Source organism: Lacerta agilis, chromosome 3, assembly GCF_009819535.1.
Source record: "Lacerta agilis isolate rLacAgi1 chromosome 3, rLacAgi1.pri, whole genome shotgun sequence".
Lineage (NCBI taxonomy): Eukaryota > Metazoa > Chordata > Lepidosauria > Squamata > Lacertidae > Lacerta > Lacerta agilis.
Window position 1 is genome coordinate 10,872,919 of NC_046314.1, and position 16,517 is coordinate 10,889,435.

Sequence of the window (16,517 nt, forward strand, 5' to 3'; positions counted from 1 at the left end):
AGGAAGTGCGGGCCACGGCAGAGCGCGGCAGGGGCCGCGGCGACACCAAAGGGAACCTGAACCGCGCTGCCTGCAGCGCAGCGCCCCGCTCCTGCGCTCGATCGATCCGCAGTTGCAGGGTCGTTTCAAATCTCGGCTTTAGCCCTAGGAAGTTCCCCTCTTTATGTTGAGCGGGCGGAGGGAGGAACAGAAGGGGGGGGGGAGTCCGACGTCGTCTTCCACAAGCAGAGCTTTATCCTTTCCAATCTCACTTTCGGAACAGAAGCATTTGGCACGCACAACTCTGGAAACATTTCCACTCCCGAAGGAGCTGCAGAGCGCCGTGAAGAAATAGGTAGGCATAGGCTACATCTTTCTTCCAAGCGCGGGCCGGGCGTGCAAAGAAAAGTCTCGCGGCGGGCCGGAGCTCCGGCGGCTCCTCCTCTCGGCGAGCTTGACGGCTCGAATCCGGAAAGTTGTGGCAGAGGAGAAGCGAAGAGCGCGCTCAGTACCCCTCCGCGGCTGGGGCTGAGCGTATGTGTGCCTGCTTGTATGCGTGTGCGTGTGTGCGTGTGTAAGCTGGAGGGGGGGGGGGCGGCTTGGAGGAGGGAAGTCCAAAAAGGGGGCGGCGTTCCCTTTAAAAGCCGCCTGCCCTGCCGTGCTTCCTTGCAGCACCAGCAACCCGCCGCGCCAGCCTCGCCTAGGCTCTCCCGGTTCGCTCACAGGCCGCCTGGCGTTTGGCGAGCGCGCCTCCAGCCCCCGCGCCCGTGACCTCAGCCCGAGCCGAGCAGCCACAAAAAGCCCCGAGAGGGAGAGGCCGCCTAGAGAGAGAGAGAAAGAGAGAGCGGCGCAGGCAGCTCCGCTTGCAGGAGAAGCAGGAACAGCAGCAAGAAGCGCTCGACGCCGGAGCCCAGGGCGCACTCAACGCGCGGAGAGAGTAAGGAGCCGGGTCGTGCGCTCTTGCCGCCGAGCCACCACCAGGAGCCGCCGGAACCTAGCAGCAGCAACAGGAGGAGGAGGAGCAGCGGCAGCGGCTGGCCCGGCCACTAACTGCCTGCTCGCTCTTGCTGCTGCTTTTCTTTTGCAACCAGGAACGAAAGCGCACGACCCAGAGGAGTGGGGGGAAAGTGGCCCGTTTGGAGAGATCGGAGGCGGAATCCAACGCAACGCTTCGCGGCTGCTGATGCCAAGGGCATTTTCTTAAGGAGAAGGGAGCTGCTTTCTACTGACATCCGAGCAGGAGCTCCGAGGGGGCGCGCATTGCCGGCTCTCGGCCCGGGAAAGGGACGCTTCTTCGCCCCCGACCCTCCGCGGCTCTTTTCCCCGGCTGTTTCAGATCCTGAGCATGTTTCCCCGGCGGGCCGGGCCCAGGAGAAGGACGCCGGCGGTGCGTGCTCTTCCCCCGAGCTTGGCTCTGGGGCAGCGCCCTTGCAGCCGGGAGTGATGCGGCGCCCGGGAGAGGCCAGCGGGCCAGAGAGCAGCTGCAAATCCTCGACCGCCGCGTCGACGTCTTCTTCTTCTTCCTCCTCCTCTTCGCTTCGTCCAGGTTAGACCAGGAGCGAGACCATGCCCGGGATGTTTCTTCTTCTCCGCCGAGAAGCGAGCTCGGGCTGCAGCGCTGGAGAGGAGCTCGACTAGAGAGCGAGGCTTCGGAGGCGCTTGGAACGTTTGGTTCCCCCTTTGCAAACTTCCCAAGGAGGGAGGAAAATTGAGCACAGCTACCCGCCGCTCGTGGACAGCTCTTCTCCCCGACCCCGGAGTAAGGAGGTGGGGGAGGAAAGACCACCACCACCAACCCCAAAAAAGAAAAAGAAAGGACGGATCGCACCCCCCCCCTTGATCGGCCACGCTATTTCCATGTGGAGGTTGGCTCCATGGACGTGCCCGAGTGTGCTGCTGCTGCTTCTTAGGCGATCGGCGGGATCCTAAAAGGTAGCAGGAGGCGGGGGGCGCTGGGGAAGGAGGGCGCGCGCGGTTTCGAACTCGGCACTTGGCCACACCTGCCGGGAAACTTCCCGTGGGGACTCCCTACAAATTATTTCCTCCGCGTTCCCCAGACTGTTGATCATCCATACCTCCCTCCCCACAACAAAAACAGTCGCGTGTCTTCCTAGGAAGTATGAACTAAAGCTAATGGTAAACGAGACGTTTCTGGTGGCAAATCTCCCTCTCGGGATGTACCTTGACCACTTGTTGAGAGAATGCGGGAGGTGTGTCCCCCATACAGTCCCCTTTTGCTTCCCTCCCCCTTCTCATTCTCCCCCGTGACAAGACCCCCCCCCCAGCTGCCCTCTTCCCCAGAACACTTTGCTGCACAAGTTAACTGCTTGCGGCGCCCATCCTAAGCGCCTTGCAATATCCCGGGCCACAGGTGGCGGGCGGCGAGAGTACTGGGCAGGTTATTACGCGGCAGCATCTTCTCCTTTATACTGCAAGAAGTCCTGGCTGGGACACACTTCCAGCAGGCCTCCGGACTAGTGTTGCTCTGCTGGCCCGGTCACTTGCTGAAACTGCTTTATTCGGGGTGTATCGCTTCGCTCTGCAAACTGCAGGCTCCCCACCCACCGCTGTTTCGGGAGCTTCTGAAACCTGAGCCCCTTTCTAGCCCATTATTGTAACGCGCCCCCCGCGCACCTCCATTCACAAATCCCACTGATTTTGGTAGAAACGTATCCGCGCATAAACCGTGGGTGGGGAACTGGCTCCAGATGTTGCTGAACTACAGCTCCCATCATGCCTGACCATCACCCATACTGGCTGGGGTTGATGGGAGGTGGAGTCCAACGAAGTCTGCAGGGCCACAAGTTTAATCACGGCTGGCCTCTTAACAGTTATAGAGGATCATTTACCGTAGCCGAATGAATCCGAGGCACGGATAAGATAAAGGAGGAGTGCTGGAGAGTGGAGTGGAAGTTTTAGCTCGGTTTTACTTTAGAGACAACTAGCAGGCTTTTGAAAGGAAGAAATCCCAACAAACCTAAATGCACGTTCAAGCATTTTACTAGAGGAGCGCACGCAACCCCTGAACTAGAGCAGCAGAAAGGCTCTCTCTCCTTGAATGAAACGGCTCACATGGATAAAGTTCTCCCTAGCAACCTTTGCAATCTTTTGCTTGTGGCTGCCGATGCCCTGCTCATTATGCTGGATCCCAAAACTATTAAAATGCGGAGCGAAGGGGGGGAGGGAGAGATGAAATAAGGTTTCCATTAGCTATGTGTAGGTTACAGGATGTAAAGGAAGGGAGGGGGGGGAGAAAGCGGGAGTCGGGCAGTTTCAGGTCATAATCCAGCACACTGTCAGGTGCACTTGGTTTTGAATGCCCAATTCTGTGCTGACTTGTTGCCTTGGTGCATCCTATAATTGTTTCCAGTGGTTTTGTCCAGCCCTTGGGGAATCAATGGGCTGTAAAACCCACTCTCCTCTTGATAAATGTTTCACTGCAGTCAAAAAGGCACGTGTTCTTCCCTTTCCCCATGTAGTTCTCATTTCTAAAAAGCCACTCCGTGATTATTTGAAGCAGCTCAAAGATCACAGTCCCATAATGCTGGTTCTCCAGCCTCCCCTCGAAACCCCACCGTGCCACACCCTCCAATACTTCCTCCTTCAGCTACGTCCCAGCATGTAGCTATGCTTGGGGGCTCTTCACACAATGCTAATTATAACAGTTCTGTCTCTATTTATTCACTGGAGTGAACAGTTGCACTCAAACAGCCCAGGAGCCGCAGTGTGGGCTTGTGAATATAATTGTGAAAATTCATGTGATTGTGGAGTTGTCTCCAACCTCATATCATGGATGAATGTGTCAATATCTTGCTGTAGGGGGTGCAGAAGCCGCTGCATTTTTATCCCACCCTCCCTTCACGGGGTTGTGGGTGGCATTTTTAAGTGAGCCATCTAAATCTGCAGGGTCTTTCATGTGCTTGCTCCCTTCTGAAATTTCCATTTCACGCAGTCCTTTCTTTTGCAAGTGATCGCAAAGTTGCCCACAGTGGGGAGCAGGTTGTGCGTTGCCAATATTGTTTTGTGTGACTTGCCTAGAGGAATAATAGCAGCTTCTATGGGTTGTATTCAACTAATGTTTACTCCGTTGAAATTAATGAACGCAGCTTACTCATGGCCATCAATTTCAGTGGGTCTACTCTGAGTAACAGTTGAGTATAACCTGTTGTTTCCTGGACTAAGAGGATCCATTTGTGGGATTTTCTCTTTGCTTGGGCCTTAAATGTGCTTTCAGCCACAGGATTGTGAATTGCCTTCTCTTTCAGCTACTTATTGCCCATAATACCAGTTCCAACCAATCTTACTTCTTAGGCAGCTTCCATGATGTGCTGGCAGGTTGCTACCCACCCCAGCAACTGTGGATATATGAGAGAGAGAGAGAGAGAGAGGAAAAACAATATCCTGCCACAGTTCATGTCAGTACCAAAGTTCCCACTGGGGTCAGGACAGTCTCTCATAAACTTCACTTTTAGGGAGATGGAGAAGGTACTACCTACAAGGACCATGGGAGCTGGGAAGGATTATTTATAGATCAATGGTAAAACTACTGTTTTGCATGCAGAAAGACCCCAGTTCTATCCCTGGCACTTCCAGGTTGGCCTGGGCATATCTCGTCTGAAATTATACAAAACTACTGGCAGACGTGGGTGGCGCTGTGGGTTAAACCACAGAGCCTAGGGCTTGCCGATCAGAAGGTCGGTGGTTCACATCCCCGCGACGGGGTGAGCTCCCGTTGCTCCGTCCCTGCTCCTGCCAACCTAGCAGTTCAAAAGCATGCAGTGCAAGTAGATAAATGGGAAGGTAAACGGCAGGGAAGGTAAACGGCATTTCTGTGTGCTGCTCTGGTTCGCCAGAAGTGGCTTAGTCATGCTGGCCACATGACCCGGAAGCTGTACGCCGGCTCCCTCGGCCAGTAAAGTGAGATGAGCGCCGCAACCCCAGAGTCATCCGCGACTGGACCTAACGGTCAGATAATACTGAGCTAGATGGCACCAATGGAATGGCTTTGTACAAGGTGGTTTCCTATGTTTCATGGTGCGAAAGCAGCCATGAAGCTTAGAATGACCTTACGCTTTGCTCATGCTGGTTTTGCCCTACAGCGTTTCCTCGCCTGCCAACTCACCCTCTTCCATTCTTCCCAGGTTGATGACCATGGTTGCCAGGACCTGCTCTCTACTAGCACTGCTGCTTTATCACATACTGCTGGGCGGTTCGGCCAGCCTCATCCCGGAGGTGGCCGACAGGAGAAGGTTCAGCGGAGACTTGGGCCGCGTCACTCCCCTGCAACTCTCGGAAGGGATCCTTCGCGAATTTGAACTGCGCCTGCTCAATATGTTTGGGCTCACACGGCGGCCCACACCAAGCAAGGACATCATCATCCCTCCCTACATGTTGGAGCTCTACCATCTGCACACCAGCCAGAAGCCAACGACCATGGACTATAACCTGGAGAGGGCTGCCAGCAGAGCCAATACAGTCAGGAGCTTTCACCATGAAGGTAAGGAGGGATGCTTTTAGCTCCTGCTTCCACTGCCCAAGCCCTAACAAAAATAGGCTTGGAGATTCCACATACACACACACCGCAAATTGAAATGCTACATTTGCCAAGGCATTTGGTGGTTGGATATTTGGGGAGGCCCAAATAGCTCAGTGGGGGAGCACCTGTTCCCAGCGTCTCCAGGTAGGGCGGAGAGAGACCCCTGCCTGAAATCCTGAAGACCTGCTGCTGTTCAGTGCCAAATGCAGCAATGGCCTTGATTTCTTGTGCTCCTTACACTTCGCCCATTAGATATATGTGATGTATCGCTTGCTGTTTTAAGCAGTTGTGAATTCTTCATTATGCAATTTGAATCTCTGTCTGGTTTGGTTGCTGCTGCACTGGTATGTTCTAACAAGACAAAGCATATCACTCAAATTTGGTTAGCCGAAAAGTGCAATTTAAATGTAAGGCTTTTCCTTCTGAGCATCCATGCTAGGAAGGAAGAGATAAGTAGACTGTGTGAATACAGCTGAAGTGTGTGCCTCTCTCCTTGCGGTATTTCTGCTCAAACTCTTCGTTCAGTGCAGGCCTGTCTCAACCATTTAAAAATGAACCAGGGTTCTGAAACTAATCTCGCCCGTGTTGACTTGGAAATAGGTAGCCTTCTTTCACAGTAAAAGCTCACACCTGGATACACCGGGAGGAATTCAACATCTCACTCCCCTGATCAGAACAAAATAGAAAATTCTTTCCAGTCGCACCTTAGAGACCAACTGAGAAGTGTGCATGCACACGAAAGCTCATACCAAGAACAAACTCAGTTGGTCTCTAAGGTGCTACTGGAAAGAATTTTCTATTTTGTTTCGACTATGGCAGACCAACACGGCTGCCCACCTGTAACCTCCTCTGATCAGGGCAAGCATTTTGCAACAGTCTCCTTCTTTCTCCTTCTGTGTGCTGTGTGACTGGACTCATCTATTTAATTCTGGCCACTATTTTGAATGATTGTGGTGGGTGGGAAGCTTTGAAAACATGAAGTCCTGTTTGCAGTCATGTAGGTGTGTATGTGAAGACCGTAGGCTACCATGCCCATTTCAGTACATGCACATTAGCCTTTGGATCCCAGAATGAACAGAAATGGTTATCTCTGCATGGCTGCCAAGCCTCCTGGGCTGGATCCAAGCACAAGCCATTGTTAGAGCAGACCTACTAAGTCATCCTATTGACTTCCATGGGTCATCTCCGGAGTTGCAACCAACTCAAAGATTGCAGTTTCAGCCTGTGATTTCTAAAAAAAAATGTCGTTTGAAGAACACTGACATGTTGCGTATCCCTTCCTCTGCATGATGATGAACACCACTGAAACACATGGCCTTGCATTTTGAGACATTTTTAAAAGCACAGTCCGTAGTTCTAAGACAGGGGTCAGCAAACTTTTTCAGGACTATATTTTTTTTTGGGGGGGGAAATGAACGAATTCCTATGCCCCACAAATAACCCAGAGATGCATTTTAAATAAAAGGGCACATTCTACTCATGTAAAAACATGCTGATTCCTGGACCATCCGCGGGCCGGATTGAGAAGGCGATTGGGCTGGATCTGGCCCCCGGGCCTTAGTTTGCCCACCCATGTTTTTATATGCATAAAAGTGTGTGTGTGTGTGTGTGTGTGTGTGTTTTAAAGTTTAATTTTCTAACTATATTTCTGAAGATTGAGCCTGTCATTGCCATTGTGTTGGCGGCAGAATCTCCCTCCTCTCCCTCCTAAAGAACCAGTATCCCGCATATGCTTATGCTAATAATGTGGGTGGCCAATTTGCCCAGAGGAGTGTAGAGACCAGTTTTTCCTCGAGGTGATGAACGTACAGATGTTAGGAAACAACCTGGAGCAAAAATGAGGAGGAGTACGAGGAATGTCACATTTCCCCCTTTAAATAGCTAGCAATTTTAGTTGCTGGCTGTGTTTGTTTCATTAAACGTTAAAGAATGGCAAACTGCATTTCTAATTCTGCTGAACTCTTTGTTCTCTACCATTTATCAGTTTTTAAAAATTGACTTTCATTGATCCAGAGCAAGAGAAGTGGGTGGTTGTTGTTTCTTTTAATTCTACAGATTCTGTCCAGATTATGAGTTCCTACCAATAAATTTAAATATTGCAGGCTAAATAGCCAAAAAGAAAAAAAAAGGTAAAAAAGGTCTGTCTAATTTACAGTTGGTAACTTGGAAGGATTTCTAATCCCCATCTAATCCCCGTGAGAGATCAATTTAACAATCAATTGTATTGTCTCCCCCATGACTTTGTCTTCTGTTTAAATCTAGATTTAGTGGAGACCTAAGGTAAGCCCTTCAGAAAGCAAGGCTGATAAGTTTGGGAGCAGCTGCCCACTGGATTTCATGGGCACCTGGGGCTTTAGGTCACTCAGATTAAAAGCCACAAGCAAATATGTACTTAACCAGACAGAACAATTGGGAGTAAGTGCAACACAATCTTCAGATGCTCTGTTGCCACTTTATCCTATGTATTTTTGAACTGGGCCAGTTTGCTAAATTAAAGGCAACTTGCTTGAACTTTTATGCAAAGTGCCTATATCCGAGTTCCTTAAACTTGAATGAACTTGTCTGCAGCACTACTGGGCAAAGCTTTACACTGCATTTACAAAGGGTTTTTCGTTTCGTTTTTTGCTGCCGCCGCCATCTCTGTTCAACGCACATCCAAAAGTTTTGCCATGGTTTCGGCAACCTTCTTTCTTCTCCCCTCCGTTTATGACCCTAAGCACATTTGTGTGTGTGTGTCTCTGTGTGTGATTAGCAAAGTCACATGGAGTTAGCTAGACTTACAGGTTCCTTTCTGTGTTTCTGCATCCCAGCCACAGATACTTTGATGCAACGTCTACAAATAATAAGCATTCAGAGGATGTGAATCTAGTGTCTTCTGCATAAAGGCTATAAACTTGCAGTTGTCAACCTTTTCACGGGCGGCAACAATGGATTGTAGAATGGGGGGGAGAGACGGAAGCAAGCTGCTTAGGTTACATGTAGTATAGAGCTGGGCTGGCAAGGAAAGATACATAAATATGTATTTTAATTAAGTTTCTCCACAAGGGGTGTGGCCTGCATAGTGATTATTCTAACTAATAGCAAGTCTTAATGAGGAAAGAGATTAATGGTGTAACTTAAACTTGCACTGTGGCTTACGCGGCTTTGTGTGTGTAAATAGAAAACTAATGAATGGGAGAACTTCCAGTAAACATTTCAATTGTGCCAAAATGCACCTTAACGCAGAACTACATACATATATGAATGGGCAGAGGGAGGGAAGGATAGCAAGTGTTTCGCTCAGCTTCCTTGCTGCAACTCGGCAGCAATCCTTATTCCAACAAAAATAACCCTCAGGCGATAACCCTACACCCATTTGCTTGGGAGTAAGTCCCAATGAAGCCATGAAGCAATGACTTGGCCATTTCGGTCCAGTGATCTATACCAGGCATATCCAACTCCCAAGAGACTGTGATCTACTCCCATTATAAAAACACTGGAAGTGATCTACCGATTGTCATTGGAGGGAGGAGGAGCATGCGTGGGGTGGGTGGATTGCCCAAAATTGTTGAGCTTTTTTTTTAGGAGGGAAGTGCCCAGAGTTATTGAGCTTTTTGGGGGAGGATTGCAGGGTTTTTTGTTTTGTTTTTTAGCTTTCCCCCATAACTGTTTGTACATGATAAGGATCCCGTGATCTACCAGGATCAGCTGGGGATCTACCGGTAGATCCCTGATCTATACAGCTCAAGAGAGAACTTGAACCCAGGTCTAAGTCTTTCCCTAAGTCTGTTATTAATTGTGGGAAGCCTGTTCTTTCAAGCCGATTCAAAGGGCTGTTCTCTCCCTCCCCCCAAAATACAATAAAAGCAAGAGAGAGCCGCCTTAAAACAGCAGTGGAGATAACAGGCTAGTTTTCAAAGGCCTTGGGAAATGGAAAGGATGTTAGGGAATACAACAATTATGGTAGGTCTTTTTTTGGGGGGGGGGTGTTTAATATTGTAAACCACCCAGTGATCCTCTGATGAAGGGCAGTATAGAAATTTAATTAATTAATAATAGTAATAATCATCACCACCTTATGCCCCGAGGCGTCTCCCTGGCATGTCAAGCTACTGAAAGGCCCTTTCACAGGTGCGCTTGAGAGGAAAGGGAGTGGCTAGACAATGGTGGGGTTTAAATACGAGAAACAGTGTGGAGGAACTGGTTCAATGCTAATTTGCTGGCGGTTGAGGGCTGCAAGATCTGGAGGGCTGCAGGTTCCACACCTCTTGTGACCAGGATACAGATGTGCTTACAGAGAACCCACAGGAAAACCTGTTTTTCCCTCTCACTGTTTTGCCGTAGCTTGCTACAGGAAAAAAAAAGCACACTTAACTTTTCTCTGAAAGCTCTATAAACCTGACGCGATCATTTACTTTTTCTTGCAATCCCAAGTGCCACAAATTATTTGAGCAAATCGTTAGATTGTTTCTTTATTTCCTTTAATAAAGCCACAGGCCCCCTGTTTGCAGATTGCAATGTTCCTCCCCCCTCCCCGTCACATCCAATCCCATAAACCAGCCCAGTTAAAATAGGAGGCCTCTCCCTCTGTCAGTTGAGCATGAGAGTCTTAATCTCAGGGTTGTGGGTTCGAACCCCACGTTGGACAAAGTTTCCTGCACTGCAGGGGGTTGGACTAGATGGCCCTCCCGGCCTCTTGCAACTCTACAATTCTAAGATTTTGCCTCTCTGGGTAGGGAATTCCACAACCACTGAGCCACTGTGTTGGTTCCTGCCTAGCCTAGCCTCTCTCCTCAGCAAGCACATGAATAGAGTCTCCGGCACTGACCTTAAATCTCTGGCTGCCCTCTCTGCCTTTGCAGCTTTGCAACCATGTGAAACACGGGTTTCGTTGGGGTTTTTTTCGGGATGGGGCGGGGGTTTGTTTAGCTCTGCATTTGTTTTGCACATGTCAGTTCAAAGCCACTTAAGAGAAGTGTCCAATTAGAGCACCAATGATGTAGATAGGGCAGGAATTAAAAACAAATCGAATGTGAGGTAAACATAGCGTGGCTGTGGCTTGTTATTCTCGCGAACCCTCCCTAGCCATTGGGTGAGCGGCTGTTTTTTTTTTTCCCTGTTGCAAAACTTGGCGGGGGCAGGGCGGGAATGGGAAAGTGCAAGAGGCAAGGAGGGGTTCGGGTGGAAAGATGGCAGCCAGTTGCTGGCTCTGAAAGGTAGTGAGGATAGAAGATGGCCCTGGAGGACAGGGCAGTGCAGGATAAATCACCGCAGCAGTTTTTCCTCTGAGTAAAAGGAAGCAGGGGACTCCCATAAGGACAGGGCGAGGAAAAACAAGGCTGAAGTAGATCTTGAAGGAAAGACACCAGGGGTTTGTGGTGGGTGGAAACCCCAGGAAAGAGTGTAGACTCGAGGGACTGGGAAATGCTTTCCATTTTCCTCAAAATACGTTCTTCTGGAGAGATGGAGAATTTGTGGCCCTTCCGATGTTACTGGGACTACAACTCCCATCATCCCTAAAGACTGGACCATGCTGGCTGGGGTGGTTGGGAATAGGGGCCTACAGTTTTCCCCATCCCCCCATCCTATTGTTCTGGCACTTTTTAGAGATGCTTGCAGAGTTGCTGAGAGAGGAGAACAGTCCGACCCTAAGACACCTTGCTGTCAAATGCTACACACCGCACTTATAGCCAGTGCTTTGAAAGGGGTCTTACAATGCTGTTCACAAACCACTCCCTGCCATTTTGTAGCCCCCCACCTATCTTGGTGCCACTCGACCAGGTGGCTTCACCCTAAAGCATGTCAGGGCCACTCCTGTAAGAGACTCCACGTGCTCAGGCATACATGGGGCCTCACTGCAGATGGGCGTAGAGTGCTCAGGACAACCACATTTAGAGGGAGCCAATTATAGTTAGCTTTCCTGTAAATGCTTGAGAGATACCCATTGTCCACCATGGACTTGTATACATTGGTACCTCGGGTTAAGTACTTAATTCATTCCGGAGGTCCGTTCTTAACCTGAAGCATACTTATCCTGAAGCACCACTTTAGCTAATGGGACCTCCTGCTGCCACCACACCGCCAGAGGATGATTTCTGTTCTTAAGCGGAGTTCTTAACCTGAAGCGTACTTAACCCGAGGTACCACTGTACTTTAAATGCAAGCTCTTGTTTAGGTCACCATAGAGGAAAGGGACTCTGAACTCAGATGTTGGGGGAATAAGGAGATGCCTTTGGATTTATGTTTTTGTTTCCAAAGCTGCAGTGGGAACAGTTAGGCTGGAATCCAAAACTTGTTCCTTTGGAATTTAATATTGGTGACACTTCCAAGTAAATGGAACACCAACGGAGCAATGTGGCTGTTAAGATAGTTCACAATATGCTTAGACTTAGCCACAGTTGTTGCATTTATGCCTCCACCGGTCAAAGTTGCAATATATGGTGGTATCATCATCATCATCATCATTATGTCGTTCGCCGAGTGGGCTGGAGACATTGCTTGTTCGTAACCCAATTTAGAGGCTATCTAAGAATATGGATATTGTATCACATACTGAGCCCTTGGAATAAAACAGGAGATGGGGCAGGTCAAATCTTCCCATTGCTTTCGCCGAGATTTCTTTTACTTGCACATGAATTTATTCCTGAACCCAAAGTGCAGATTCACTCCAACTCCCATCGGTCCCTAATAGGGTCAGGGATGGTGGAAATGGTAGACCAGCCACATCAACCTTGGGGGGCAGCAGATTCCCTCACCCTTGGCCTCAATGGTTTAGTTAAATTTGGCAGCAATAGTACACCCTATCAATACTGTACAATGTTGCTGGTCATAAGTAAATGTTAAATCATAGTTCTTTGTTGTTGTTGTTCATTCGTTCAGTCGTGTCCGACTCTTCGTGACCCTATGGACCAGAGCACGCCAGGCATGCCTATCCTTCACTGCCTCTCGCAGTTTGGACAAACTCATGTTAGTAGCTTCGAGAACACTGTCCAACCATCTCATCCTCTGTCGTCCCCTTCTCCTTGTGCCCTCCATCTTTCCCAACATCACGGTCTTTTCTAGGGAGTCTTCTCTTCTCATGAGGTGGCCAAAGTACATTTCCCCAAAATTTTGTTTTCCAAAAAGCAAAACTCACACCTTAAAACTATCTGAGAGTGCTCCAATCTTCTACATGGGATGCACATAATCCCCCCCCCCCGCCCAGTATATGTATTCCTCCTCTCTCCTGAGCCTTCCCCCCAGACCTCCTCATGCCATCCATATTAAAAAGAACAAAAAGGAATAGTGTTTTGTGTTACTCGCCACTTTAGATGATGACCAATATACTGCGTGTCTGCAGTTCAGATTTCAGCCACAAACTTAAAGCAAATGGTCATTCCTCTGCTCCCACCTGTAATAACAAGTATTATGTAGGGGGTGATCTTTCAATAGTTGAAATCAGTAGTAGGTTTTATAGAAAGGAGCAGGACAAGGCACAACTCACACAGCGCCTTGAAGGTCGGCAGAGTCTGTATGCCTATTTGTCTCATATTTTGCAGTTAGCTGTTCGTAATAGCAGTGCAGTGGACAGGCCATACGGATGCTGAGTTTGCCAAACATGTGATGCAGCTGTAGACTGTTGCAGTTCAATAGATCTGTGAAACATGGTTGCCTATTCCTGCAATACTGCCCATGGACTCCCCCCCCCCCACAAGCAAACAACTAGTCCTACCTGGTGCCCTGCAGATGTTTAAGACTACAGTTCCCATCAGCCCCAACCAGCACGCCTGCGAACTATAGTCCCAAACATCTGGAGGGCGCCCGAATGGTTTAACTACTAAACCCATACAAGTTATTTTCATTTAGGGCCTCCTTGAGTAAAATGACTGGGTGTGCTTTGTGGAAAGGTCTATAATTACGAGACAGGGTTTTGGATAGTAAGTTTGGTAAATCATGAAACTTGTGGCACAATGCCTTTGGAGTGGCTTTTGAGAGACTGACATGAAAACTGAAGGTAGGGGTTTGTTGTTGGTTTTTTTTTTTTAAAGGGAAATCTTTAAGAAATGCAATCCCTTTCCTTGATCCTCAGTCAGTTTTTAATTACTCTCCCTGGGCCCCTGCTAACCACAGTGTTAAAAAATGTTCTTTAATACCCTTGAATTCCAAAGCAATGCCTCACATTTCTTCCCCCTTATTACGACCACCTGGAATTCACAGTCCACTCCTATGAGATCCAAAATGTGTGGCAGCGAATGAAGCATTTTAACATCATGTTTTGTGGGCTTGCCTAAATAAACAGAAAGACAAGAGCAACTAAAAAAAGGAAAAGGGGGGGAAGCCTTTCGAATTTCTAGTGTGGTGTAGTGGTTAAGAGTGGTAGACTCGTAATCTGGGGAACCGGGTTCGCGTCTCCGCTCTTCCACATGCAGCTGCTGGGTGACCTTGGGCTAGTCACACTTCTTTGAAGTCTCTCAGCCCCACTCACCTCACAGGGTGTTTGTTGTGGGGGAGGAAGGGAAAGGAGAATGTGAGCCGCTTTGAGACTCCTTCGGGTAGTGATAAAGCGGGATATCAAATCCAAACTCTTCTTCTTCTTCTAACGTAACATACATATTGACTTATGCTAATGTTACAGGAAAGCTTCTATATCTGTAGGGTACTTCAAATATTTCATGGAATTATCTGAGTTACTGATTGTGTTTTTCTTCTTCTCTCCACCCCCCTCCTAAACCAGAAACTCTAGAAGAACTTCCAGAAAGAAGTGGGAAAACATCTCGGCGTTTCTTCTTCAACTTAACTTCCATCCCTGAGGGGGAGTTCATCACTTCAGCTGAGCTTCAGGTTTTTCGGGAGCACATCCAAGACGCTTTTGAGAGCAATGGCAGCTCTTACCACCGTATTAATATTTATGAAATTGTAAAGCCAGAGAGAGGGGCCTCCCAGGACCCCATCACGAGACTTTTGGACACGCGCTTGGTGCATCATAACGCCAGCAAGTGGGAAACGTTTGATGTAACGCCGGCTATAATGAGGTGGATTGCACATGGACAACCCAACCATGGTTTTGTGGTAGAAGTGGCTCACTTGGACCCCAGGGAGAGCACTGCCTCCAAGAGGCATGTCCGGATCAGCAGGTCTTTGCATCAGGACGATGCCAGCTGGTCTCGGATCAGGCCGTTACTAGTGACCTTTGGGCACGATGGAAAGGGACACCCTCTCCACAAGAGAGAGAAGCGCCAGGCCAAGCGCAAACACAACAAGCGCAAGTCCAATTGCAAACGGCATGATTTGTACGTGGACTTCAACGACGTGGGGTGGAATGACTGGATAGTGGCCCCGCCGGGCTATAGTGCCTTCTACTGCCACGGAGACTGCCCCTTCCCCTTGGCAGACCACCTGAACTCCACCAACCATGCCATTGTTCAGACTCTTGTCAATTCCGTGAACCCCAAAATCCCCAAAGCTTGCTGCGTGCCGACGGAACTGAGTCCCATCTCCATGCTCTACCTGGATGAGAACGAAAAGGTGGTACTAAAGAATTATCAAGACATGGTTGTGGAGGGCTGTGGCTGCCGCTGACGTGGCAGCGGGACGGAAAATGGACCAATGCAACAAAACAAAACTTGACACTTTAATATTTCCCAATGAAGACCTTATTTATGTTATGAAATGGAGAATTAAACGCATCTATTTTGAAAAAAAAAAATCTATTTATGTCTACAGAAAAAAAAGCGAGGAAAAAAATATTTTAATCAGAGAATTATTCCTTTTAAAGATTTTTAAACGTATTAGTTGTACATTTTATATGGGTTTAAGCGCCCCCCCCTTTCCCCCCTCAGCACATGAAGTATAAAGGTCAGATTGTTATTTTGTATTTATTTACTATTATAACCACTTTAGAAGAATAGCTAATTTGTATTTATATGTATAATCAAAAAAAAAGCAGAAGAAAAAAAATATAGGGTTTGTACATAATTTAAAACAAATGGTAGCTTCCCCCCCCCCTCTCCTTTTCCAGTGTGTATTTAAGTAAGTTGTGATGTGTACATGGAAGGGTTACTATGGCAAAGGTGCATAATGCATTTTGCTTTCTGCAGTTCTACTGTTAAGGTCACGAGTGCAAGCCCAATGAAAAGTGGCTAATCCGCCCTGCTGACTCAAGATTATATTGTACAATTCTCAGGAATGCTGCAGGGTGGGCTGCCCAGTCCATGAGAAACTGGCATCCTCCCGGTGGGGAGCATTTGGATAAGAACCAGACGGTTGCCGAGCAAGTAGAAATAGAACTGCTGTTCCTCATGAAGGTGTGACACGACCACCAACTGGGCTTATCTGGAAAACTCTCTTTCCCTACTTTAATTTTTAATTATTTTTTTTTTATTTTTTTTTGGGTCCTTGCACCTACAGAAAAGCAAAATGTTTATGCTGTTCCTCCCCTTTTAAGTAGTTCACCCATTGGAATCCTTGTCCTGGCCAAATATTAAATAAAATACCAGATTTCTTCAGTTTTTTAAAAAGCTTTATTTCTGTTCGCCTTTCCTACGGTGCCTAAGGTATTCCTGCTACTACAGAGTAACACTTGTTGAATGCCAGAAGTGTATTATTGCGCACACCTTGCAATCTTATGTTAACAGAGCTCGGAGGGAGAACAGGTTTGTGGGAAGCAGTAAAGTATGCAAATTCCACCCTTTTATTTTCCTAAGGGACATCAAACACATGCAAAGGAATCCCAGGAATTACTACAGGGCCAGGCCCTAAATATCTCCTCCCGCACCTATGTAAAAGGCTCCAGGGAGGTAGAAGTTCGCATGCAGTCAGATGCGTTGCCCATATGCAAGGATAAAGCTGGGCCAACCTGCACCCCCATGGAGTGGGAAGAGGGCTTCTTGGTTTCCCACGAGAGCTTGCAGAACAGGAAAACAATTGCCCTTGCATAGATCCTATAGAGCAGGTGGGAAGTAGCCAACATGGCGCCTTCAAGAATGTTGTTGAACTTAAGCTCTTATCAGCCCCAGCCAGAGTGGCCAGTGAGGAGGGATGAGGA

General features: G+C 48.3%; 1 protein-coding gene across 2 annotated transcripts; it reads left to right on the plus strand.

Moving 5' to 3' along the window:
* The first annotated feature begins 235 nt into the window (after positions 1–235).
* BMP2 (bone morphogenetic protein 2) lies at positions 236–15,744 on the plus strand. Of its 2 annotated transcripts, none has more exons than XM_033142841.1 (3): positions 236–334; positions 5,121–5,476; positions 14,208–15,744. In XM_033142841.1, the coding sequence occupies exons 2-3, from the start codon at positions 5,125–5,127 to the stop codon at positions 15,050–15,052; spliced, it is 1,197 nt and encodes a 398-aa protein (XP_032998732.1). In that variant the 5' UTR covers positions 236–334; positions 5,121–5,124; the 3' UTR covers positions 15,053–15,744. The 2 variants fall into 2 exon arrangements, with proteins under 2 accessions (XP_032998732.1, XP_032998731.1); XM_033142840.1 differs by lacking the exon at positions 236–334 and adding an exon at positions 1,788–1,911.
* The last annotated feature ends 773 nt before the right edge of the window (positions 15,745–16,517 follow it).

Excerpts from the sequence above, each read along its gene's own strand:
- BMP2 (XM_033142841.1), top strand. The coding sequence starts at position 5,125 with ATGACCATGGTTGCCAGGACCTGCTCTCTACTAGCACTGCTGCTTTAT. Across the intron at positions 5,477-14,207 it reads CAGGAGCTTTCACCATGAAG|AAACTCTAGAAGAACTTCCA; the intron begins GTAAGGAGGGAT and ends CTCCTAAACCAG.